At 44.5% G+C, this 24,399-nt stretch overlaps 1 protein-coding gene across 2 annotated transcripts in view; it reads right to left on the bottom strand.

Moving 5' to 3' along the window:
* The window catches only part of LOC145354057 (cell adhesion molecule CEACAM5-like), a 64,033-nt gene that overhangs the window by 31,585 nt on the left and 8,049 nt on the right, over positions 1-24,399 (bottom strand). For both annotated transcript variants that reach the window (XM_080205187.1, XM_080205185.1), the window contains exons 3-5: positions 6,995-7,273; positions 5,684-5,947; positions 538-816 (exon numbers count right to left, since the gene is read on the bottom strand). In XM_080205187.1, coding sequence (XP_080061313.1) covers positions 538-816; positions 5,684-5,947; positions 6,995-7,273 — 822 coding nt within the window. The remainder of the gene's footprint in view (positions 1-537; positions 817-5,683; positions 5,948-6,994; positions 7,274-24,399) is intronic.

The raw sequence follows: 24,399 nt of genomic DNA, 5'->3' as shown, positions 1-24,399 counted from the left end.
TATGGGGAAGGCTATTTAGGACTAAGACAAGGAGAAACCTCTTTACTCAGAGGGTGGCAAACTGTGGAATTCTCTGCCACAGAAGGCTGTGGAGTCCAAGTTACTGAACTTACTTAAGAAGGAAAAGACAGCTTTCTAGACACTAAAGGTGTAAAGGCATCATGGGGAGAATGTGGGAGTTTGGTGTTGAGATCAGCTATAATCATATTGAATGGTGGAGCAGGCTCGAAGGACCAAATGGCCTACTCCCACTCCTCTTTTCTCCATCTCTATGCTTATTCAATGCTGTCCATTAATGGGTTAACGTTTAACCAGCCAGTCTGTCCACTGACCACCCATTAGAAAACCCACCAACCTCCGTATCATGAAGTTCAATTTGTACAATTTCCAAACACGTTCTCCTGAATGATATTTTAACCATTGATTGACCCAATTAATGCCACTTTCTTAATTCAAGCATGCTCCCAATAAATGAACCCCAGTATAAGGAGAGGTCATCGGGAAAACACATCTGCCCTCCACTGGGTCTGTACTTACAGGAAATCGTCAGTGAAAATGGATCGCTGGTTTCATTGTTACTGTGGCCCCATGCCTGGCACATATAATCGCCGCTATCAGACCGATTAACTGGCTTTATCGTCAGTGTCTCATTGTCTGCTGAATACAACAACCTCTCTTCATTTGGAAGCAACTGGTTGGTCTTAATCCAGTAAATGAGTCTCACATCACCAGTCACATGGCAAGTCAGGGTCACGATGTCGTTGTTCTCAACGGGGTCCGAAATATTTGCAGAAATGTTTGGCTTGGAAACTGGAACTGTAAGAAAGCGAAATAAAACTCCAGATTATTCATTCTGTAACGGTATATTCATGGATTCCATTACACACAGTGCACCGATAGTTAAGTCATATGTAGAACCAGGGAAAGGTTATGATGCAGAAAAAGGCTATTCAGCTTATCATGTCTGTGCCAGTCGAACAAGAGGCTGGCCCTTCATTTTAAACCCACTTTCCATTGCTTTTCTGGCTCTTCACATACAGGTCCAAGAACCTTTTAAATGATTTGAGTGCTTTAGTCTCAATCAGCAGTGCAGACAGTGAATTGCAAAAACATGCAAGCTCTGGGTGAAAAAGCATTTCATAGAAACCCTGCAGTGCAGAAGGAGGCCATTCAGCCCATCAAGCCTGCAATGACAACCATCCCACGCAGGCCCTATCACCTTAATCCCACATAGTCCGAAAGATGTGCTGGTTAGGTGCGCTGGCCATGCTAAGTTTTCTCTCAGTGTACCCAAACAGGCACCAGAGTGTGGCGATGAGGGGATTTTCACAGTAACTTCATTGCAGTGTTAATGTCAGCCTACTTGTGACACTAATAAAACTAAACTTGAAACTTTATTTACCCTGCTAGTCCCCCGTGACATTAAGGAGTAATTTAGCATGGCTAATAAACCTAACCCGCACATCTTTGGACTGTGGGGGAAACCGAAGCACCCGGAGGAAACCCATGCAGACACGGGGAGAACATGCAATCTCCATGCAGACAGTTACCCGAGACCGTAATAGAAACTGGTTCCCTGGTGCTGTGAGGCAGCAGTGCTAACCACTGTGCCACCATGCTGCCCATGTCCACATGTTCCGCCTCTATGTGTGGAAATAAACATTGTGCTTCTAAAAACCTCCTTCTAGCACAATTCTCCTCCAGCATATCGAAGGTGGAGCATGTTAGAATGACATCCTGACTATTAATATCCAAATGTCAAACCTGCGATGGCAGGAGCATAACAGCAGGAGTAGGCCACTCAGCCCTTCCAGCTTACTCCACCATTCAGTGAGATCACAGCCAATCTGTTTGTGGTCTCAACTCTACTCTCCTAGCTACCCCCACATTCTCCTTCTCCCCAACTGTCCCGCAACACGACCCTTGACTCCCACCAAATTAGGGCAGAGTTTTCTTAGGAGGCTTACTTAGTCTGGGTATATTCCAGATACAAATGGAGATGTTGCTAATTTCAGCTTTTTGTGTTTTAAATTCATCCATTGTTTAGATTCACTGAGAGGAGCGGGGAGACTCACCAAAACACTTTCTCTCCAATTGCACTGTGATGCTGGATGACGATCTACCCATCGCAAAGGTTACTGAGGCAGATCTTGAGAAGGGAAGCAGAACAGACCTTGTGGCATCTGACAACTGAACTGAATGGGCAAGATGTATAATGGGTATTAGATTCTTACTCCCTTTTAGTTTTTGGAAGGGAGTTTTTCTTAATTTTAGGTTGCACTTCAGGCTCATGCTCCTGATCTCTGGGCACCCATAGTCTGAGCAGCAGACCGGGTCACACAGTCTAATCATCTGCCTATCTTCTGTGACACTGTTCATGGCTGGCTGTCCCTGGGATGGGAGCACGCAGCATCCACCGGCACCACAGAGGTGTTCCATGGCACTGCTGGGGTTGGGATGCATCAATGATCTCCAGAACCTGACTTTGATTTAAAGTTTAGTAAGTTTGTCTTTGGGAGATTTTGGTTTCAGGGACTATCCCCCACTCTCTCATTCACTTAATTGCTTCATTTGTTAATTTGACCCATTTTGCTTTGTAGGAAAAAAATCATGTAATGAACGTCAGCTGAAATTCCTCTTCATTCTTTGCTCCTTTCCAATTCAAATTTCATTGACATTTTGATTTGTTTGCTGAATTTGCATAACTTCAGAGGCTTAACAATAAGTTACTTACTCCCACGTTCACACATGTGAGGGGGGGCTTTGCAAGTGGTAAGGAACCATATCACTGCCATTCCTTCACTGTCGCTGGGTCAAAATCCTGGCACTCCCTCCCTCACAGCACTGCAGGTGTACCTACACAATATGGACTGCAGCTCACTATCAAATTCTCAAGGGACAATGAGGAATGGGCAATAAATACTGCCTAACCAGCAAAGCCCACAGCTCTTGACTGACTAAAACAAATAACTGTAACTGAGTGCAAAACAGGAGATTGAATGGCCATGTTGCCCACCCAAATTTGACTCTCCAATGATGGACACTGGGATTAAAGTCTGAGAGGTGTGACTTATTTTCTGCCAGGCAGAATTAACATAAGCTGCAACGTATGATTCACATATGACTATTTCACCAGACAGTGAACTGACCTGGTTAACTGACCAGCCAATACAGGATTTTCCACTGCCGACATTCACAAACCTGTATAGTTATTGTACCTAATGAAATGTTGAATGGAAATGGTGGCCTTTACCTACAGAAGATTGCAAGTGTGGATGCCTTGCTTCAGTTATGCAGGCTCGATCAGAACCCACGTGGAATAACCCACGTGCAATCCGTCTAGCCTGCACATCTTTGGATACTAAGGGGTAATTTAGCATGACTAATCCACCTAAACTACACATCTTGGGACATTAAGGAGCAACTTTGCATGGCCAATCCATCTAGCCTGCACATTTTTGGGATGTGGGAGGAAACCGGAGCACCCAGAGGAAACCCATGCAGACACGGGGTGAATGTGCAGACTCCACACAGGCAGTCACCCAAGGCTGGAACTGAACCCGAGTCCCTGGCACTGTGAGGCAGCAGTGCTAATCACTGTGCCAACCAAATATACTATTTAAGCTGGTCTAGCCTATATGTGACTGCAGACCCACAGCAATGTGGTTGATTCTTAACAGTCCTCTGAAAGGGTGGGCATGGGGGCACAGTGGTGAGCACTGCTTCCCCACAGTACCAGGGACCTGGGTTCAATTCCTAATTGGGTCACTGTGTGAACCTTGCACATTCTCCCCATCTCTGTGTGGGTTTCCTCAGGTGCTCTGGTTTCCTCCCACATTTGAAAGTTGTGCTGGTTAGGGTGCATTGGCCATGCTAAATTCTCCCTCAGTGTACCCGAACGAGTGCCTGAGTGTGGTGACTGGGAGATTTTCATCGTAACTTCATTGCAGTGTTAATGTAAGTCCACTTGTGACTAATAAATAAACTTTAAACGGCCAAGCCAGCCACTCAGTTCAGGAGTAAAAAACATTGGCCTTGCCAGCGATGCCCACATCCCATGAAAGAATAAATAATACAAAAAGATACCAGGGCTTAAAAGGTTAAGTTATGATGATAGGGAAGTATGAACCTATTTGTGTTTAAGACTGAATATTCCCATATTTTAAACTTTAAATTTTTCCTCTGTGCAAAGAATCTGGTTCCAGTGATTTTAGTCTTGAACCAAAATAGATTTTGCAGTTACATATCGTCCCCAGCCAACACAAAGTGAGGCCAGCATCCAACTATTTCTTCACACGACAGTGAATGCCAACAGTTAAAATCATCCAGCTTTCAGACAGTATGTTTGGTTTTATTTTTGCCATTTGATTTGCGAGTATGCCCTTCAGCTGAGGCATCGGGTGGTGATCCATTCGAGGGTTTAAAATAATTAAGAGATCTGATTGAGTCAACAGAGGGAAACTACAGGATCACAGAGATATTACAGCACAGAAGGAGTCCATTGGGTCCATTATATCTGTGCCAGCTTTCCAAACGAGCATTATGACTTTGTGCCATTCCCCTGCCTTTCCCCCCATACGCCTGCACATTGTTTCCATTCGAATAATCATCTAATGCCCTCCCAAATGCTTCGACTGGTCCTGCCTCCACCATCTCCTTTTGAAATGCATCCAGCTGGATGTACGTTGCAGGTTTTGAATGTCCACTGTTGCTGAAGGGCACTTTTCCAGGCAGCACATTCCAGACCCCAACCACTCGCTGTGCAAAATAACTTACTCTCACATCGCTCTTGCTTCTTTTGCAAATCACTTTAAATCTGTGCCCTCTCACTCTCGATCCTTTTACGAGTGGGGGCAGTTTCTCAAAATCTACTCTGCCCCTTATCATGAAGCAATCATGATAATGATCTTCTGTATCAAAACCCACAATTGGCAATCTAAGGGCTGGAGTGGCATACAGATTGAAATTTCCACTAGTCAGTGGGTTCTACTAAACCCGTCCAATTGGAAATATATTACAGATTTCGAATATCTACTGTGGCTGAATCATAGAATAGAATCCCTACAGTGCAGAAGGAGGCCTATTGAGTCTGCATTGACTGTCCAACAGAGCATCATACCCAGGCACTATCTCCGTAACACTACACATTCACCCTGCTTATCCCCATACCCAACACATCCTGGGACACTACGGGAGAATTTAGCAGGGCCAGTCAACCCAACCTGCACATCTTTGGAAAGCGGGAGGAAACTGGAGCACCCGGAGGAAACCCACGCAAGCATAGGGAATACATGTAAAGTCCACATAGATAGTCAACCAAGGGTAGAATTGGACTTGGATCCCTGGCACTGTGAGGCAGTAATGCTAACTACTGCGCACGGTAGGCTTTACAACTAGCCAACATAAAAAGTGGATGGGAGCATCTGTAGAGAGAGAAATGTTTCCAGTCTGTATGAGTCTTCCTTGGGACTGGAGGAGGGTCATAATGTTGATGGGTTTTATAGAGAGAGGGTGGAGTGGGTGCAGCAAAATAGATCAAAGATAGGTGGGAGCTCAGGAGGGATTAAGTGACATAGATGGTCCTGGGCATAAGACAAAGGGAGTGGTAATGACAATGTTAAAGACTAAAGCAGGTGTCAATAGCAGCATAAAGATCAGAGCTAACTCGAGTTTGTTGTCTCACCTACGACGTGCATTGGTTCTGATACATTGACGTAGTTTCTGGTCATGTTGTTATAGGCCTGACATGTGTAATTGCCACTATGACCTGGGACGATGCCAACGAGGGTCATCTCTTGTCCTGTTTTATTCATGGGGTCACCATTGAAAAACCACTCAAATTCGGCAGGTGGGACTGACTGCACAGAACACGTGAAAGTGACATTGGATCCCAAAGTAATGTCCCCTTTGTCTGGATCAATGGATATTCGAGGTTCTTCTGGTCCATCTGTACGGGTAAAAAGGATACAAATATTACTATAGGTTTCACAGAAGCGAAATGACGTGAAACAAATGATATGCAGATAAAGTGCACGTCATCTTGCAAGGAAGAATAATACTGAATGGGGCAGTGTAATTGATGAAACTGTGAACTGGGAATATGAGGAACTTATTTTAGTTTTGCCACTTGCAATGTAGAAAATGAACCAGGTAGATGCATTGGAATTACTGATGTATTTCAATTTCGTTGTGACTATATACAACAGTTTAGTCTTGAGAATTTCCTGTAGGGACAACGCCTTTGCATTCCGTCCCTACCCACCTCTGTGCTCAGCAGCAGCTGTGCTGCTGAGATAAGCCCCAGCTCCTTTTGAAAATCTGGGAGTGCTGGAAGTTCAAGCCTGGGAACAGAATCTCCAGGGGGATATAACACAGAGGCCAAAGTGCTCCTCTCCGCCAGGGTACTGCCACCACATTACCCAGTGTCAGGAATGTTGACAAGATCGGCTTGTGAAGAATGAAGGGGGGGAGAATGCCTTTGAAATCATTTAGTCTGGTGGAGAACATTTTTCAGTTTGTAAGTGGCTATTCAAAAGAGTTGAATTTGATCAATGTACATTGATTTTATATATATATATAAATAAATATATATGCTGCAGCTCACTTCAAATACAATACACGGTTAGACAGATAGACAGATAGGTAGGCAAACAGACTGACAGACCGACATGGAGAGAGACAGATAGATAGACAGGCAGATAGATAGACAGGCAAATAGATAGACAGGCAGATAGAGATAAATGGGCAAGCAGACAGGCAGGTAGAGATAGATAGACAGGCAGACAGGCAGCTAGAGATAGATAGACAGGCAGACAGGCAGCTAGAGATAGATAGAGGCAGACAGGCAGGTAGAGATAGATAGACAGGCAGACAGGCATGTAGAGACAGACAGGTAGAGACAGACAAACAGACAGGCAGAGACAGACAAACAGGTAGATAGATAGATAGAGAGGTAGATAGATAGATGGGTAGATATTTAAATATTCATACTTACAGTAAACTATCAGAGAGAATGGGTCACTTGTTTTGTTGCTGACAGTGTTGTGAGCCTCACACTGATAGTCCCCTGAATCAGAGCGATTCACTGCAGTTATTGTCAGTGTCTGATTGTCCAGGGATACATTGATCCTGTCGTTATATTGGAGGTAAAGACCGTCCTTTATCCAACGGATGGATGGGGAGTCACCCGACAGGCTGCAGTTCAGGGTGACGGTGCCATTGGACTCGAAGGTTTGAGAGACGCTGGGGACCACCTTGGGCTTGGAAACGGGTTCTGCAAAATAGAAAACTGACATCTACCTGTGTAGGGCACAAGGTTAAATCCAAACAGCGATCGGGGCGAGCATCAGATACAGGTCAGCATTCAACCTCCCTCCCTGTGTAAGGGAAACACACTGATTGGTGGTGAGGAGATCTATAATAAGCTCTTTGCCACATTGTTTAGGAATCTCTAACAATGCACTGGGAGATTTTGGACAGAGATTTTAAACATCCGTACTAAGCAAACATCAAGAAGTGCACCTGAAATTGTATATATATTGAAACAAAAACCCTGGATAAGTTAGACAACATGAGAAACAGTGTTTAGAAATATAATTAGTTCCTGTGAGAGGGGAAAAACATGCTATTGTGATATGTTTATTGCCACAGGTTATATATTATGCAAACACATGGTTCTTAATAAAAGGAAATAACAAATTGTCTCATTGTTCAGCTTTTGACTGAGAACAATTGATTGTCCTGCCCTGTACTTTGTCAGAAATCACTGGGGAGTGAGTAATAAGCAAGTTTCTGCATCCGTTGGCTCTGAGGTGAAGCTGGAGTGGTGAAGTACACTCAGTACCGCAGGATAAGGCAAAGAGACGCCCAGGCTGAATCCTGCAACACTCCCCACTTTCAATGGTACTTGGGTGACAGTGCAGGCAGCAACAAACAGTGGCCCTAGGTTAAGCCCCCACTCCAAAGTTTCATTATAAAAGCGAGGCCGCCATTTACTGGGTTAGAGGTGGAAGAAGATGCTGGAAAATCTCAGCAGGTCTGACAGTGAGGGGTGGGGTTGTAATGGGAAACGGGGAGTGGAGGAAAAAGAGGATGGTAGGTGGTGGTATCATTGGGATGAAATGCGCAGGAATGCGGAGCTTACAATCATGACCAGCCATTATTTGGGGTGGCACAGTGGTTAGCGCTGCTGCCTCACATGCCAGGGACCCGGGTTCAATACTGGCCCTGGGTCACCAGGTCACCGTGTAGAGTTTGCACTTTCTCCCCGTTCCTGCGTTGGTTTCCTCCTAATGCTTCGGTTTTCTCCCAAAGATGTGCTAGTCCGATGGATTGGCCACGCAGAAGTGTCAGGGGGATTAAGAGGGTAAATATGTGGGGTTAGAGGGGTGGGATCTGGATGGGATTGTTGTCAGTGCAGGCTCGATGAGCCGAATGGCCTCCTTCTGCACTGTAGATTCGATGATTTTATTGAATGGTAGAGCAGGCAGAATCAAGTGGTGCTCTTGTGGTGTAGTGGGGTTCTTATCTCTGCTTCTGAGCCAGAATGGTCCAGGCTCGAGTCCCACCCCAGGACCTGATGGCCGAGGAAAGTGCATTTGTTATGCAGTCAAACAGGTTGAGCGTGTTATCTCTTTCATATAGATGTAGATATATAGAAAGAGGGTCATAGCTTTTCATTAGTTGTTTATTAACCCACAGCCCCGATCATTGAAATTTATGATACCCCTCAACTACTTTTACTCACTTTGCCGCCGCACCCCCCCCCCCCCCCCACCCCACCCCACCCTCCCCCAGCCCCCCCCCACCCACCTTCCTTCCCATGGCTTGACTGTATTACCTGTCAACAATCTATCAATCCCAACCTTGAACAACCCCTGAGTTCCTACAGTGTTCTTCTTACAGAATCATAGAATCCCTACAGTGTGGAAGGAGGCCACTCAGCCCATTGAATCTGCATGCACTCTCTGACACAGCATCCTACCCAAGCCCTTAACTCCACAAATTTACCATGCTAATCCTCCAAACCTACACATCTCTGGACACTAAGGGGCAATTTAACATGGCCAATCAATCTAATCTACACATCTTTGGACTATGGGAGGAAACCGGAGCACCCGGAGGAAACCCACACAGACACAAGGAGAAAGTGCAAACTTCAGACAGACAGTGACCCAAGCCGGGAATCGAACCCATGTTCCTGGCATTGTGAGGCAGCTGTGCGAACCATTGTGCCACTGTGCTGCCCCTTCTGAATATGTCTATCTAAACAACATCATGAATAACAGCCAAATTCTTCATCGATCTGAAATTAAAAGAGAAAATCTCCACCGGTCTGGCAGAATCTGTGGAGAGAGAAGCAGAGTTAACATTTTGAGTTTGTATGACAGGACTGTTGAGGGTCATATTGGGCTCAAAACGTTAACTCTGTTCCTCTGCCAGTTGTGTTGAGTGAGTTTATTCTGCATATTCTGATGATATTTCAGATTTCCAGCATCCACAGTATTTTGCTTTTAAGTATGCGTTCATTGGTCTCATGTTCAGCTCATGGGACTTTACAGATACATAACAGTTGCTTTGTCTTCTTACACAGGGTGACCGCACTTCAAACTTATGCAATTGGTTATTAAACATCTTGGAATTCCAAAAGGCGTTCATAAAATCCACAGAATTCCTACATTGCAGGAGGAGGCTATTCAGCTTATCAAGTTTGTACAGAGTATCTTCCAGGCCCAGCCTCCCCCCACCCCATCCTCAAAACCTTGTGAGTTTAGTATGGCCAATCCACCTAACCCGCACATCTCTGGACTGTGGCAGGTAATCCGAGCACCCGGAGAAAACCCAGGTAGACATGTACAAATTCATCACAAACAGTCAGCCGAGGCTGGAATCAAACCGGGATCCCAGTGCTGTGAGACAGCAGCGCTATCAACTGTGCCACCCAAACTGATGTGTTGCCACATAAAAGGTTACTGCACAAGGTAATAGTTTATTGTGTGATATATTAGCGTGGATTGAGGAATGGCTGACTAATTGAAAACAGAGATTTGGGACACAGATTCCCTTTAGGTCGGTGGGGGGATTAGAGAGGTAAGCATGTGGAGTTATGTGTAAAGCACGGGTAAGAGTCAGCACAAACTTGATGGGCTGAATGGCCTCCTTCTGCACACAGGGATTCTACGATTCTGTCTTTGGACACTAAGGGACAATTCTGCATGGCAAATCCACCTAACCAGCACATCTTTGGACTGTGGGAGGAAACCGGAGCACCCAGAGGAAACCCATGCACACACACAGCAAATGTGGAAACTCCAAGTCATCCAAAGCGGAATTAAATCTGGGTCCCTGGTGCTGCGAGGTAGCAATGCTAACCGCTGTACCACCGTGCCATTCATAGAAACATAGAACTTCTACAGAGCAGGAGGAGGCTGTTCGGCCCATTAAGTCTGCACTGACAACAATCCCACTCAGGCCCTATCCCCGTAACCCTCGGCATTTACTCTACTGATCCCCGATACTAATGGGCAATTTAGCATGGCCAATCAACCTAACCTGCACATCTTTGGACTGTGGGAGGAAACCGGAGGACCCGGAGGAAACCCACGCAGGCACAGGGAGTCACCTGAGGCTGGAATTGAACCCAGGCCCCTGGTGTTGTGAGGCAGCAGTGCTAACCACTGTGCCACCGTGACACCCCAGAAATACATTAGGCCTCAGTGAAGTTTGAATTCATGACCCCTGGTTTACAACACCAGTGCTCTAACCCCTGAGCTATTATACAAGTCCAAGCCCAAGTCATGAATGATAAAAAGTTAAGATGCAGGTTCGTCAAGTGATTGGGAAGGCGAATGGAATGTTAGCTTTTATTGCAGTGGGACAGAATGTAAAAGCAAGGATGTCTTGCTACAACTGTACAGGGCATTGTTGAGTCTGTACCAAGAGTACTTTGTGCAGTTTTGGTCTCCTTACTGAAAGAAGCACGTTAATTGAAGCTTCATCAGACAGAGTTCTGGTATGAAGGATTCAATGTTTGAGGAAAGGTCAAGTAAGTTGGGCCTGAAGATAATTATCTTTTTCTCATCATTCTTTCATGAGATGTAGTCATCAGCTGGCAAAGCCAGTGTTTGTCACCCATCTACTGATAACCTTTGAACTGAATGGTTTGCTCAGAGGTTAAGTGTCAACCTTGCCTGGTGTCACATGTAGGCCAGACCAGGTAGGGGTGGCAGATTTCCATCCATGAACCAGATGGCTTTGTATAAAAATGGCCAACAGTTTCATGGACACACTTAATTTAAACCCACGATTTGGATAAATTGAATGTAAATTCCTCCAGCTGCCATAACGGGATTTGAACCTGTGTCCCCATAGCATTACGTTAAAGTTTTAGTGTCACAAGTAGGCTTACATTAATAGTGCAATGAAGTTACTGTGAAAAGCCCCTAGCCGGCTCCTGTTCAGGTACGCTGAGGGTGAATTTAACATGGACAATCAGCCTAACCAGCACATCTTTCAGACTGGGAGGAAACTGGAGCACCCGGAGGAAACCCAAGCAGATACAGGGAGAATGTGCAGATTCTGCACAGACAGTGACCCAAACGAGGAATCAGACCCAGGTCCCTAGCGCTGTGAGGCAGCAGTGCTAACCACTATGCTATTGTGCCACCTGTTACTTGTTATGAGCATATGTTACAATGTTCAGGGTGTGGTTATCATATCAAAAGTTCAGGTCTTCTTAACTCAGTTGATGACTCTGAAGATGAACTTGCATCTTCTTGAGTTGACTTTGCCTAAAACAGGCCATAATTTATATTCAGTCCCATTGATCACCAGAGCAGTACATGTGCCCACCACTGGGTTTCTGGTCCTCCATGGCATTGCCACAATGTCATGGTCTCTCCTCATTGAACCAGGCAAGATTCTGAGGCAACTGGGACAGGGTAAATGCCAGGAGGATATTTAATCTTGAGGGGGATGCTCTAAATAGGAGCCACAGTTTGGAAAGAAAGGATGTAAAATGGATGAAGAAGGATTTCTTATTCTGGAGGGCCTTTTGAATTCTCTTCCACAGCAATCGAGGCCTTGCCATTTCAAGATTGTGTTGTAAAGACAAAGTAGTCGATTGTTATTGGAATACAGGCAGAAAAGTGGAGCCAAGGCCACAATCAGATCAGTCATCATCTTATGAAATGATGGGACAGTGAGCTGAGTGGCCTACTCCTGTTCATCTTTCTTTTAATCTTATTATGATCACATATCAAACCCCATCAACGTATTTCTCTTCTACTTTCTATATACTTGTGCCATCCTTAAATACCTCTCTCAATTAATCTCTATTAATATAAAGGCATCCATGCTCTGAAAGCAATGAGAAATATTTGATGACGTTACACTTTCTATATTAATTTTCATCCTGATTCCCCCCTTGCGCCCCCCCTCCCTCCAGAATTCACCAGTTTGTTTAATTTGTATGTCAGGTACACTGGGTTAGAGAACCTGCCTAGGTTTGTGTTCAGTGTGCCGTGTGTGGGTACCAGATTCATGGGGCTGTCAAACTGGATTCCTGCAACAGAATCCTCATGTTTAGTTCCTTAGTTGGTGCCAAAAGGTAAGTGGCGCAGTATGCCATCTCATCACACATGGAATGACTTTGGTGGGGGGAGGCGGGTGGAGTGGGGGGGTCTCGCAATATCTATTTTGATTCCAATTGTCCCCAATTTGCATTTCCTCCCTAGCTTTATTTTTCTTCCAGAACTTCAAATTCTTGGACCTCTGAGGAGATACACCTGTAACCCAGGGCAGCCAGGTTAGCGCACAGGTCAGAGTTCAAAAAGGGCCACTTTATGACATGAATACATTTGCAAGACCATTTCCACCCTGTGGGGCAGCATAGTAGCACAGTGGTTAGCATTGCTGCTTCACAGCTCCAGGGTCCTGGGTTCGATTCTCGGCTTGGGTCACTGTCTGTGTGGAGTTTGCACATTCTCCTCGTGTCTGTGTGGGTTTCCTCCGGGTGCTCTGGTTTCTTCCCACAGTCCAAAGATGTGTGGGTTTGGTTGATTGGCCGTGCTAAGAAATTGCCCTTTAGTGTCCAGGGATGCACAGGTTAGAGGGATTAGTGGGTATGATATGTAGGGATAGGGGGGTAGGGCCTGGGTGGGATTGTGTTTGATGCAGACTCGATGGGCCGAAGGGCCTCTTTCTGCACTGTAGGGTTCTATGATGGTCCTCCTAAATTTTCCCGAGGGCCACGTGTGGCCCATTTGGGTTCTGAATGTGGTCCATGGGACATTTTGTTGACCATTACCCACGTGCAGTTTTGCCACTTCCGCTGATTTCCATCCACATTGTTTATTTTCCGACTGGTGTGACTGAAGTGATTCGCACATAAAGCAATGATACAAGTGAAATGTGTGCTGATTTCTCACAACATTGACTGTGAGAGCCGTGTGCTCTCCAAAGCGTCAATATTTCATTTTACCATTTGAAATTGATGACAGCCCTACGAATCTTAAGCATTTTCTATAGATCGTTCTGAAATATTCAGCATGTTTTAAAATATATTGAATCTTATCCAAGGACCATGGTTAGTGAGTAAACCCGATTTCAATTTTGCAGCCCACTGAGATGAAGGCAGGCCACTCATGCTCACTCATTGGACTAGATTGCCCACCCCTGTATATCAGCACATCAAACCACAGTCAGCATTAGTCTTACAGAGAGTAGACAACATTCTTTCTGCCAGAGCTATTTGTACCATTAGCAATTTTAAAGAAGAATATTGCTAGAATTCTCTTTGCCTGTCAATCACATATATCACAGACAGCAGGCATCAGAAACTAATTCTTCCAAATTTCCATCTCTTAACACCTTCCGAAGCAAAGCGTTTTCCATGTATTTTTTGGCAAGTGAATTATGGGCCTCATTCTTTCTGAGTGAGAATTGCTGAAACAAAAAATGCGTTTGACTATACTTGATTTATCTGACCACTTTTATTTAATTTCCATGCTGAGGAACTTGCTCGTTCTGGGACTCGCTTGCTGCTATCAACAGAGAGAGCTGTGAAAATGTTTCTGATTCTCCCGTTCCTTCCCTCAGGAGTTCACAGGGCCACTGTATTTTCCGAATATTTTCTTAACAAGTCTCAGCTGCCTCTTTTAGAAATTCCAATGCTTCCTGTACTTTGTTTCCTCTCATTGTGCAAACGTTTTTTTAAAAAAGATTAATTGAATCGTATTGTGCGGAAGAAGGCTGCTCGGCCCATTGCATCTGTGCCAGCCAAAGGAAAGTCATCCTGGTGATCCATTTTTGGCCCACACCTTGTAGTTTATGATATTTTCAAGTCCTTTCTTGCACACTTGCTGAATGTGCCTCTACCACTCTTTCAAGCAATGATTTCCCACCGTTAACTCCAACTAAAGCTCATTATAGATTTGAAGAATGAATCCAGTGCTGATCTTGACTTTACTCAGGTTTATTTTACACACAAACAAATTTACAAACATACGAGCAGGAGTAAGCCCTCGGTCCTGCTCCACCATTCTGTACGATCATGGCTGATCTGATTGTAACCTCAACCCACATTCCTGCCTAACCTCCAATAACCTTTCACCCTGGTTGTTAATCAAGAATCTCTCTAGCTCTGCCTTAGAAATATTCAGAGATTCTGTTTCCCCTGCCTTTTGAGGACGAGAGTTCCAGAGACTCAGCACCTCTGAGAGAAAAGAATTCTCCTAACCACAACAGGAAACATCCTCTCCACATCCACCCTGTCAATATCCCTCAGCATCTTAAATGTTTCAATTAAGTGGCCTCTTACTCTTCTAAACCCCAGCAGGGATTACCGTCTCCAACTATATCTTGTAAGACAACCCATCTAGCCTGGTATTGGTATGGTAAACCTTCTCTGAACTGCTTCTAACACCTTTTCTTCAATAAGGAGAACAACACTGTATACAATATTCCAGATGTGGTCTCACCCATGCCCTGTACAACTGAATCATAACCTTCTTATTTCTGTATTCAATGATTTTTTTTTAAATTACAACACAGGAACAGGCCCTTCGGCCCTCCAACTCTGCACCGACCATGATGCGAGACTGAACTAAAACCGCCTCCTTCCAGGGATCATATCCCTCTATTCCCATCCTATTCATGTATTTGTCCAGACGCCCCTTAAAAGTCACTATCATATCAGCTTCCACCACCTACCCCGGCAACGAGTTCCAGGCACCCACCACCCTCTGTGTAAAATACTTGCCTCATACTTCCCCTTTAAACCTTGCTCCTCACATCTTAAACCTATGCCCCCTAGTAATTGACTCTTCCACCCTGGGACAAGGAACATAGAACCCTACAGTGCAGAAACAGGCCCTTCGAGCCTGCACCGACCACAATCCCACCCAGGCCCTATCTCCATAACCCTGTACATTTACCCACTAATCCCTCTAACCTACACATCCCTGGACACTAAGGGGCAATTTTAGCATGGCCAATCAACCTAACCCGCACATCTTTGGACTGTGGGGGGAAACTGGAGCACCCGGAGGAAACCCACGCAGACACGAGGATAATGTGCAAACTCCACACAGAGAGTGACCCGAGCCAGGAATCGAACCCAGATCTCTGGAGCTGTGAAGCAGCAGTGCTAACCACTGTGCTACTGTGCCACCCAAGCTTTTGACTATCCACTCTATCCATGCCTCTCATAATCTTGTACTCCTCTATCAGGTCGCCCCTCAACCTCCATTGTTCCAGTGAAAACAAACTAAGTTTCTCCAACCTCTCCTCATTGCTAATGCCCTCCATACCAGGCAGCATCCTCGTAAATCTTTTCTGCACCCCCTCCAAAGTCTCCACATCCTTTTGGAAGTGTGAATAACATTCAATTGGCTTTCAAAGATTGACGAGCAGAGAGACAAATTCCTCCAGCTTATTTCTGCCCTCCAACACACCAGGTAGCCAGTGCTCGCTCAATCTTCCTTATTTACAACTGAATATAATGAATAAATCAATATCTAGCACCTGGGCATCTTCAAGTACTGCATGTTTGACATTCATTAAGCAGAATCTGTTCGATTCTAACACATTTCCTCTTCTCTTTTAAAGTAAATTGATGAGCAAAATACATCTTTATACAAACAAATGTAAATGCATGTCACCTTATAGTACAATCAGCCTTTCATATAATCCAAATTCCCCTATTGCACAAACCAACACAAAAACATTTTAAGAAGGTGAGGACATGAAAATGTTCCTGTTGTCACAATCTATGACAATGCCAGGCATTCCACTTCACCGACATTCACTCCTTTCTGCAGACAGGCACTTCCCTTCGTAATCAGCTAACTGGAGACTTGTGGCAACCTGTTTAATTTTGGAGAATTCCTTTCTTTCCTACTCCTACTTGTGAGATCAATCCTCAACCTTTTCACTGTGACACTCATAGTTGAAAGGACCCAGAGTGAATGATTATCAATGTAGCACAAGGCATGGGCAATAAATGCTGGCCAGCCAGTGACACCCATGTCCCACAAAGGAATTTAAAAAAAAACACATTTTCACTCTGTTGTGCCTTATATAGGAAATCTTTTAAAATACTCGATAAATATATAGGCATATATGTTGCCTCTATCAGCGCAAGGGTCTGCAGTAAAAGCGATTTGAACTATTCCCTTTATCTTTGATTTCCATGCAAATGGGCAACTTGTATCATTTCTTCCCACTCCTGCTACACCTGAATAACCAGCAGACAGGTTAGCACAAGGCATCACTAAAAATAAGCAATTTTATCCCTTGCCAATCATCCAGCTCTGTAAATCTGATAGGATTTAATCTCGTCAATGTCTTAATTTAAGCATAGAACCCCCACAGTACAGAAGGTGGCCATTCAGCCCATCAAGTCTGCATCAACTCTCTGACAGAGCAATTTACCCAGACCCTCTCCCCGTAACCCCACATATTTACCCCACTAATGATGACCATGAAACCAATGTCGATTGTCAGAAAAACCCATCTGGTTCACTAATGTCCTTTCTCGAAGGAAATCTGCTGTTCTGACCCGATCTGGCCTACATTTGCTGTGGGTCCAGAACCACAGCAACATGGTTGACTTTTGACTACTCTCAGGCAACTAGGGATGGGCAATAAATGTTGGCCAGCCAGGGGCGCCAATATCTCATCAATGAATAAGAATAATTCCCCTAACCTATACATCTTGGGACATTAAGGGGCAATTTAGCATGGCCAATCCACCCAACCTGCACGTCTTTGGAATGTAGGAGGAAACCAGGGCACCTGGAGAAGCCCACACAGACACAGGGAGAAAGTGCAAACTCTATGTAGACAGTCAACCCGAGACCAGAATCGAACCCAGGTCCCTGGTGCGGTGAGGGAGGAGTGCTAATCACTCTGCATCATACCGGTTAATTGCTTTGATCACTTCTCCAATGGGAACATATTTGAGCATGGTGCTTCAATTTTAATACATCATAGCACACACCCGGTCTGGTATGTGTGAATAACTAATTTCAACGCTTGGTTAAGCTCCTTAGCTGATCTGTTTCTTCCTTAGATGCAGAGTTTTCCTTTTGTGAGGACCTCGCTTGATTCAACAGGATCCCATTAACAATCTCTAAATAAGGCTGTTAAACCCAGTTTATTCCTATTTTAGTCTGGCTGTTATCCAGCTCTACGGAATTAAAAGCTCCAAAAGTCTGACTTCCAATCTTGAATTCCTGCGTTATTTTATCCATTAGAAATTTCTCAGATGCCCCACACCACTGCCCCCACACTCCTCAGGAAATCACCTATGTGCATTGAGAAAATGTCCACTAGTTTCCCTTCAACAGTGCTAATAAAACATTGTTGGGTCTACTTTCAGCTGAACTAAATCAGCTTCCAATCAGACGGATTAATTAGAGACTATCAAACACTTGTTGCACCATTAGCCCATAAATACACATATTTAGTCCTTCATAGTTTATTCTTGACACAGTGGCACAGTGGTTAGCAGGGACTTGGGTTCAATTCCGGTCTTGTACACAAATGAGTGCAGACTACGCCCACAACCCCCCAGTTATTTGCAAAGAGTTTGTCACATGCATTGCCCATGCCAGTGCTGCTTGCAATTTATAATGTGGTTGATCAGACTTAATGTAACATTTCATCTATCACGTGCATGGTTTCTCTCGCACAGACCGCTACTGAATAGGAGTGGACGTAACGAGGATATTCAAATCTTCCCACATCTCAAAATTCTTCATCCGCTAATTTCCCCACCATTATCCATCAGAAATTTTGCTGGTATTCTTAATCCTGTTCCCATTCATTTCTCCATAACCTTCTCGACAATTGCTTGTTGCTCCTTGCCAAGTGTTACATGCTAAGTCTGATCGCCATTTCTATAAAGTGTAGCATAAAAAAATTCTCAAGGCCTTGCCCCATACTTTTAAGTCCATGATCACCACACTGTTAAATTCTTGCCTTGCGATGATCTCACTACAGGATGTGGTGGTATATTTTGATACCTTATACAAATTTCACACTTGCTCAATAAAGCTAAAGTATTCTTTATTGACTGCTCCAGATCTCGCAGTAGAGCTTTCAGTTTTTGTGACCCTGGATGTGCAAACTGTCAGTGCAACTTCTGAATAATCTTCCTTCTGTCCACCAAAATTTAATCCCGAATGGTTAGCAAAACTTCATAAACTAATTGACCGGAGATTTCTGACTTCCTTACATACAGGCAGTAATGGCCTGATCGAGTGAAATGTAGACCCAAGTGCAATCGCTCTACCATTCTTCATGTCCAACTTCATCTGAACCTTCTTCATCACACATCAACTAAACAGTTGGGGGAAGGGCATCAGTACTGATGGACAGACTAATTCCTGCTATCCTGCAAGGGAAGGCTATCTGTTGTCATCTCCAATCCTGAAGTGGGTAGAATTTTCATATTCCTTGACCTTCCACTGGTCTGCCTCTTCCAGTGACTCCGGGTAGTAGTTAGCAGTTAAGGTAATCTATTCCACACACTGTTGAAGTACGACAGTGGCCCAGAACTGCTCAGTTAAGCGAACCAACACACTTCCATTGTGATGGTCACTATCATGACTTTCAGCCTCAGAAGAACTTGTTTAGTGAGTTTGTTCAAAAATATGATTCTTTTGCTGTGGGCAAGTTATTATGTAATGACACTGAGAAACAATTGCATTTTTCAGGTTCAGATGCTCACAGTCTCCGTTCCAGACTTGCTTTTTGTCTCGACTCTCAAACTGACCAAAGGTACAACCAGTGTCAGGCCATCTGCCTGTAGCCCTGCCTTTGTAAAAATTTACATCTAAAATTCAGCCACTGGGAAATCCTATATCCTTTGTTTCATGGCACAGTTGTTTTCATTTGCTAAGAAAGTGGTTGGGAAAATTTTATTTCCAGAATTCTTTTTATAGCAGAGGCCATTTTGTCTGGGAGAGAATCTTTCCCTCAAAACTGAACTCCCATCAATACTAAAAGTCTATCGACATGGAATATGGGTGCACAATCGAGTAACTTAAATGCCAATAGTGGGTTTGGGATTTCAAGCTCAAAGCTCTTCAATCTGTTACATTATCTGTCCAAAACCATGATATATTGCTCCATGGCCTACTCATCAGTTTTCCTAAATCTATCAAACGGTGGCACAATGGTTAGCACTGCAGACTCATGGCACCAGGGTCGTGAGTTCGATTCTGGCCTCGGGTCACTGTCTGTGTGGAGTTTGCATGTTCTTCCTGTGTTTGCGTGGGTTTCACCCTGGTGCTCTGATTTCCTCCCATAGTCCAAAGATGTGCGGGTTAGGTTGATTGGCTGTGCTAAATTGACCCCACTGTCAGGGGATTAGCTGGGTAAATGTGTGGGGTTACAGGAATAGGACCTGGGTGGGATTGTGATCAGTGCAGAATTGGTGGCCGAATAGCCTCCTTCTGTAGTTTTGGGAATCTGTGATTCTATGATTAATTAGGCTTCCAACACATCCAGAGGCTCATACTTTTTGTAAAGCTTATCCAAAAGTTGTAATAGATAAATTGTAATCCCTCCTCATTGGCCAAGTTCCATTTCCAAAAATATTTCACTAATCTGACTTTTGTTCTATGGTAATGCCCCTGGGACAAGAAGGTAACCTGTATCCACATTTTCCCCTTTGTTTTTCCATTGTCAATATGGTTCAGACTCAGGGAAACAAAATTGGTGGATAGTCAAAGCTCAAGATTTTGCTTCATACTTGCACCAGTCTGTAAGTTAAGTTGTTAGCAGGAGTATATTACCTCTCCCTCAGCGGTTAGAGACATTAAACTCCATATACAACAACCAAAAAGAAAAGGTTAAAATTCATCCTCTGCTGCCATGTTAACTCCAGTAAGTGCTTATTGTGGAAGCGTGAATCCAATCATGGTCTTTCCCTTATTCAGGTCTATTCTCAAGCCTGGTGAGCAAACTGACAAACGCTCCCAGCTCATTTCCCCTCTTCAAGGCACCAGACAGCCCCTGCCTGTTCACTGTATAATCTATACTGAAAAGTCAACATGTGGAACATCCTCACCTCCTTACCCTCAAGTACAGCGTGTTCAACATGCATTAAATTGAACTGATTCAACTCTGACACCCTCGCCACCAGAGGATATGCAGACTAGGTGGATTGGCCATGCCAAATTGCCCCTTAGTGTTCAAAGATGTGCAAGATAGGGGGATTGGCCATGGTAAGTTCATGGGGTTATGGGGATAGGGTGGAGGGGTGGACCTGGGTAAGATGGTTTGTTGGAGAGTTGGTGAAGACTCAGTGGGCTGAATGGCTTCCTTCTGCACTTAGGGATTCTCTAATTCTACGGGTGGCATGATGGCACAGTGCTTAGCACTGCTGCCTTACAGATCTGGGGACCTGGGTTTTGCTTCCCGGCCTGGGTTACCGTTTGCATGGAGTTTGTCTGTTCTTTCCATGTCAGTTGAGGAGAACAGGCAGACATAGGGAGACATGGTTTCCTCCCACAGTTCAAAGATGTGCTGGTTAAGTGCATTGGTTATGTTAAATTGCCCCTTAGTATCTGAGGATGCGTAGATTAGAAGGATTAGCAAGATAAATATGTGGGGTTACAGGGATAAGGCCGAGGTGGGATTGTTGTCAGTGCAGACCCGATGGGCCAAATGGCCTCTCCTGCACTGTAGGGATTCTCTGATTCTATGAAGAATTCTCTTAACCTTTCAAATGCTTAAAATTTCTCCCCCCGGTTGCTGACTTCTCTGATAATGATAACAGGTCCTGCAAATCCACTCTTTCTGGCACCTTCGTAATGTCATACACTTCAATGTACTCTTCCCTCAGCTGCTTTAGTCAACGCAAAATATCCTCAGCCGATGTGATCCTTACATTGAGCCAGAAGTTTCCACTCTGCATTGTGTATCTCCTCTGGTGCCCTATCTCTAGTGCTACTTCCTTCCTGTAATGTGGTGACCAGAACTGTATGCAGTACGCTGTTTGTGGTTTAAGTGGTTTATGTAGCTCTCCCTGCCCTTATATCCTATGTCTCATCTAATAAAGAATGGTTATCCTGTACCAACCACCTCATCGTCCTGTCCTGCTACCTTCTGGGGGGTGTCACCAGTTCCCAGAAGGTCATTGTGTAATCCCTTTGCCTTGTCTCACCTCCCTTAATGCATTACCTTGCCTTTCTCTGCATTGTATTTCATTTTTGCTGCTTCCTGCCCACTGAAGCAGCAGGTTAATATTGTTTGCTCAGTAGTAACCACACTGTTGACACTTGTATCATCTGCATTGTTAGTCTTAATGTCTCCTACAATATAGGACGAGTTGATTTGTTCAGGGGATGTGAGCTTCGCTGGCTGGGCCAGTATTTATTGCCCATCCCTAATTGCCCTTGATCTGACTGGCCTGCTTGGGAACTTCAGAGAGTATTTAAGAGTCAACCACATTCTGGAGTCAGATGTAAGCCAAACCAGACAGCAAATTTCTTTCCCTAAAGGGCATTAGTGAACCAGATGGGTTTTTTACGACAATTGACTCATGGTCACAATTAAACTTTTAGTGGCAATGTAAACCTACTTGCGATACTAATAAATAAACTTAAAATAGTTCTCCAGTATCGCGAGGGGAGACCTCTGTTAATAGTTCCCTTGTTTCTTGTGACTTCCTGAAATATGTTTCACCTTGACCTTGTTATTTATCTAACAATATATTTGCAATTACATCCTCAATGTTGTCTCTCTCAATGGACTCGAGTGGAGGCTGGTGCACTGCAGTATTATCACTGGAAAGTAATCCAGGGACCCAGGATAGCTTTCTGGGGAACAAAAGCAGAAAACGTGGGAAAATCTCAGTGGGTCGGACAGCGTCTGTGGGGAAAGAATGGAGCCAATGTTTCAAATCTAGATGGTCCTTCGCCAGAGCTTACTGGGGAACCTGGGCTCAAATCCCAAATTTGGATTCAATATAATTAAAAATTAAAAATCTAATGGTGACCAAGAAACAAGTGTTGTAAAAAACCCATCCTGGTTCACTAATGTTCTTTAGGGAAGGAAATCTGCCATCTGGACCCGGTCTGGCCGACATGTGACTCCAGACCCATAGCAATGTGGTTAACTCTTAAATGCCCTCTGAAATGGCCCAGCATGCCACTCAGTTCGAGATGGGTAACAAATGTGGGCCCAGCCAGTGACTGATTCCCACATCCCATGAATGAATAAAATAAATTTATTCCATCCAATATTTCATACCTTGCAAAGCATTCATGAACAATCTTGCTCCATTTGAGGCCTCAATTAGGCCCAGCTCTTTCCTACCATTAGGTTAGGGTGACACAGTAGCACAGTGGTTAGCATTGCTGCTTCACAGCCCCAGGGACCTGGGTTCGATTCCTGGCTTGGGTCACTGTCTGTGAAGTTTGCACATTTTCTTCATGTCTGCGTGGGTTTCCTCCGGGTGCTCTGGCTTCCTCCCACAGTCCAAAGATGTGCAGGCTAAGTTGATTGGCCATGTTAAATTGCCCCTTAGTATCCTGAGATGTGTAGGTTAGAGGGATTAGCGGGTAAATGTGTAGGGATATGGGGGTAGGGCCTGGGTGGGATTGTGGTCGGTGCAGACTCGATGGGCCAAATGGCCTCTTTCTCCACTGTAGTGTTTTTATGATTCTATGATACCATTATCCCCCTTCTCTTTATTAATTGAGTGAACATTTATGGATTTTCTTTTATTTTAGTTACCAGTATTTCTCCTGCCAACTCCATGCTTTTGGAATTTTATTTAAAATTTGTGCTCCTGACTTTTCTGCATTGTGCAGTGAGATACAGCACGGTGGCACAGTGGTTAATGCTGCTGACTCACAGTGCCAGGGCCCCAGGTTCGATTCCCGGTTTGGAGTGTGGAGTCTGCATAGTCCCATTGTGTCTGTGGGGTTAGATTGATTGGCCATGCCAAATTGCCACTTTGCGTCAGCGGGATTAGCTAGGTAAACACATGGGGCTATAGGGATAAGGACTGGGTGGAATTATGGTTGGTACAGACTCGATGGGCCAAATGGCCACCTTCTGCACTGTAGGAATTCTACAATTCAATGTTCTCAGTATCTCAAATGACCCTCACCTACCCATGGTGTGTGCTCCTTCACATTCGAGTGGCAGGGTTAGAAAAATATTGGGATAGGTGGGAAAGGCAGACTTGATGGGCCAAATACACTGTAGGATTTTGTATGATTCTGTTAAAGGAAGGGAAAGGAAAGGGACTCTCTACCTAAGTGGTTCTACTTGAGAACTGACCCTGAAACTCTTCTCAATGTATCTCAAGCTGCTTCCTCAGAATTGGACATCACCCAACTTGTTTTGACTTTAGGTCAATCCTGTCATGCCCAATTTCAGTCTGCCCACATGTTGGATATGAAGGCTTTGGAAAGGATGCGAAGGAGGGGGATATATTTGGTTCCAAGTTCATAATATCAAAGTGGTCCACAGTGATGTGTGAACCTTCAACATTGTTGGGAAGTAAAGACTTAGAGGGTTTGATAACCTTTTTATAAGATGAAGACACGGTTAAGTTTCCTATTCTGGAAAATTGTTCCAACTACGTATATTAGGGATGATCAAGTTACTTAAGGGAGGAACTAGTTCAGTTGTCAGGAGGTTCAGGAACAGCTTGCCAGTGCATGTAGTGAATAGAATCCCTTCAACTGAAACACGACCTGTTTTTTCCCATTGATGGGAGATCAGATCTTGCCAGAGGCAGGTTCTGTCATGCTAATCTGTGCCAGAATTGCTGTTGGACTCCTTTAGGTCTCGTGTGAGATTGCTGAAAGATTTCCCAGATTTCCTCTCCTGGCCTCCCTTTGTCTATACTTGGACACTCCCAAGGCTTCAGGG

The sequence above is a fragment of the Carcharhinus amblyrhynchos genome, chromosome 16, assembly GCF_965287045.1.
Source record: "Carcharhinus amblyrhynchos chromosome 16, sCarAmb.v2.hapA, whole genome shotgun sequence".
Taxonomy (NCBI): Eukaryota; Metazoa; Chordata; class Chondrichthyes; order Carcharhiniformes; family Carcharhinidae; genus Carcharhinus; species Carcharhinus amblyrhynchos.
This window is presented reverse-complemented; position numbering and strand designations above follow the sequence as displayed.